At 50.8% G+C, this 2,114-nt stretch overlaps 2 protein-coding genes across 2 annotated transcripts, besides 3 other annotated features; one reads left to right on the forward strand and one right to left on the reverse strand.

Moving 5' to 3' along the window:
- Nucleotides 1-152: 152 nt before the first annotated feature.
- Nucleotides 153-554, forward strand: TraAM80_09892 (calpain-like cysteine peptidase; the record flags this gene model as incomplete). The annotated part of the gene is made up of 1 exon (XM_029386549.1): nt 153-554. The coding sequence occupies one exon, from the start codon at nt 153-155 to the stop codon at nt 552-554; it is 402 nt and encodes a 133-aa protein (XP_029233629.1).
- A 37-nt stretch (nt 555-591) lies between these two features.
- Nucleotides 592-625: a microsatellite.
- Nucleotides 626-970: 345 nt separating this feature from the next.
- Nucleotides 971-1,009: a microsatellite.
- Nucleotides 1,010-1,364: 355 nt separating this feature from the next.
- Nucleotides 1,365-1,462: a microsatellite.
- Nucleotides 1,463-1,619: 157 nt separating this feature from the next.
- TraAM80_09893 (uncharacterized protein) lies at nt 1,620-2,114 on the reverse strand (the record flags this gene model as incomplete). Its single annotated transcript, XM_029386550.1, has 1 exon — nt 1,620-2,114. A coding segment is annotated over one exon (495 nt), but the record flags the coding sequence as incomplete, so codon positions are not given.

Below are 2,114 nucleotides of genomic sequence, written 5' to 3' on the forward strand. Positions count from 1 at the left end.
GGGCCACGCACATGGATACATGTGTGCCCTTTCTTCTTTTTGTCTTTTCCTCTGCCCCTAACTTACACGCATGCACGAACACTCCGGCGCACAGCAACCAACAAGAAGAATCTAAGTCCCCTTCGCAACCGTTTCGTAAATTTTGGCCAGCCATGGGCTGCGGCGCATCGAAGTCTCCCTCCGTCGTGTACGTGAACGGCAGGCCAACGTTCGAGGGTGACGAGGTGGTGAAGGGGTTTGACGAGGGCAATGGCCTCCTCTTCCGCATCGTGAATAACAAAAAGAGGCAGTGGGCTTACTACAACGACACCACCGAGTACGAGATGCACGTGAAGGTGAATTTTGGCGAGGACTGCGACATCAGGGCTCTTGGCAAGACGCATCTGGAGAAGTTGGATTCAGGTGAGTACCTGGCGACAGTCGTCATCTACCCGTGCGAGACGGAGATGTTTATTGAGGGCCGTGTGAATGGCTTCAGGGTGAAGATGGACGCGCTTCCTCTCCCTGAACACCGCAGGCGAAATAAAGGGAAAAAGCGCAAGCAATGTTGTTAGATAATTTTCCACAGTACTTTTTTATACACACCAGTACTTTTTTTTTTCTTTTTTGTTTGCTTTTTTTTTTTGTGTAATTTATGTACTTGACGGTGAGTAAAGAGGATATTGAGGTTTTGAAAAGAAATTATCTTCTGTTGCTTTGTTATGCTTTGTTTGTTCTTTTACTTTGTGTGGGTGTGTGCGTGTTGTCCTTACCCCCATCCCCCCCCACCACCACTTTTTTTTTTGTCTGCGTGGCGCAGGAGGAGAGAGGTGTTGAGAGTCGCCTGTGTGTCTCCTGCCGCTGCGGGGGTGAGTGGGTGGGGTTGCTGCCACTTCTCTCACCCTCGCTCTCTCCGAAGCAAAGAAGCCCGCATAGAGAAAGGGAGATTCAGGTTTGCTGCGTGTGTTTTATGCATGCTTTTTTTTGTCGTTATATATGTATTTATATATATATATATATACAAATGTATGAACATTTACGTTTATCATTTGGTTGGGCTCCCTGTGCGTGGTGGTGGGGGCTGTTTTACGGTGGCATTGCTGGGCTTCTGTGCCTTGGCGGCACAATTTACACGTTTACCGAGGATTGTTGAAACACCACTTTTTTCGTTTGTTTGTTTTTGATTGTGCTTATGTTGGGTCTTGCTGTGTGCCTGAGACGTACAACGGGGTTGAAGCGGGTAATACTGTCCCCACGGGGGGGAAAAAAAAGAAGGGTCGGGGAGAGGGATGTGGATGACAGAGGGAAGAAAAATGGTGCGAGTGAGTGGGATCGCGATCAAACAGCGGAGATAAATACGTAATCGCCAAGGTTGACGGTAGTGGCTCCCTCCTTCACACCCCTCCCCTCGCTCCCTTCCTCCCTCCCTCCCTTCCTTCCTCCCTCCCCTCCCTCCCTTCCTCCCTCTCTTCTCCTCTGCCTCTGGCGGTGCTTCCTCCGACTTTCTCACTCTACTATAATTTGCACCTAAAGCAGCGTGCCCCGCAAACCTGGAAACGTGTGGAGGGTAATAGAAAAGGAAAAACAAAACGACGGCAATAATATTTATTTTGCGCGCTACTGAACCACTTTTTTTTTTGTTATTGTTTGCTTGTTACATGCATTAGTGCTGTATCATTGCTGTTACTTTTCCTTCGTCTTTTTGCTTTTCCGTTGCGACGTTGTGCAAGAGCAGGGTGGGTGAGGCTCGGTTGTATTTTTACCCATTGAAATGCGATGCACTGCTCTTCTGACTCGCAACTCACGCCGGGGTCCGAGGTGGGGTGGGGGGGGGGGGTGTAATGAACGGGGCCAACCCTGCGACGCGCCGAAGCCTTCGTGGATGGACATGTCGGTGGTGACTGCGGCGCAGACGCGGCGGCACGAGGCCCATCGACCGCATCTATTGGTAGCCCTTTCACCGCCGTGAAGGGTGCATTCGAGGTGGAGGATTTCTCTATGATTAAGCGGCAGAAGATGACGCTTACGAAGCTGATGCATTTGATAACGGACGCAACGTTTCGGCTGTAGGACCCTGAGAGCCAAGTGTACGGCGGCGACGGCGCGACGCGAAAGGGCGGCGTTGTGCGAGGACC

The sequence above is a fragment of the Trypanosoma rangeli genome, assembly GCF_003719475.1.
Source record: "Trypanosoma rangeli strain AM80 chromosome Unknown Tra_15.4_contig_00714, whole genome shotgun sequence".
Taxonomy (NCBI): domain Eukaryota; phylum Euglenozoa; class Kinetoplastea; order Trypanosomatida; family Trypanosomatidae; genus Trypanosoma; species Trypanosoma rangeli.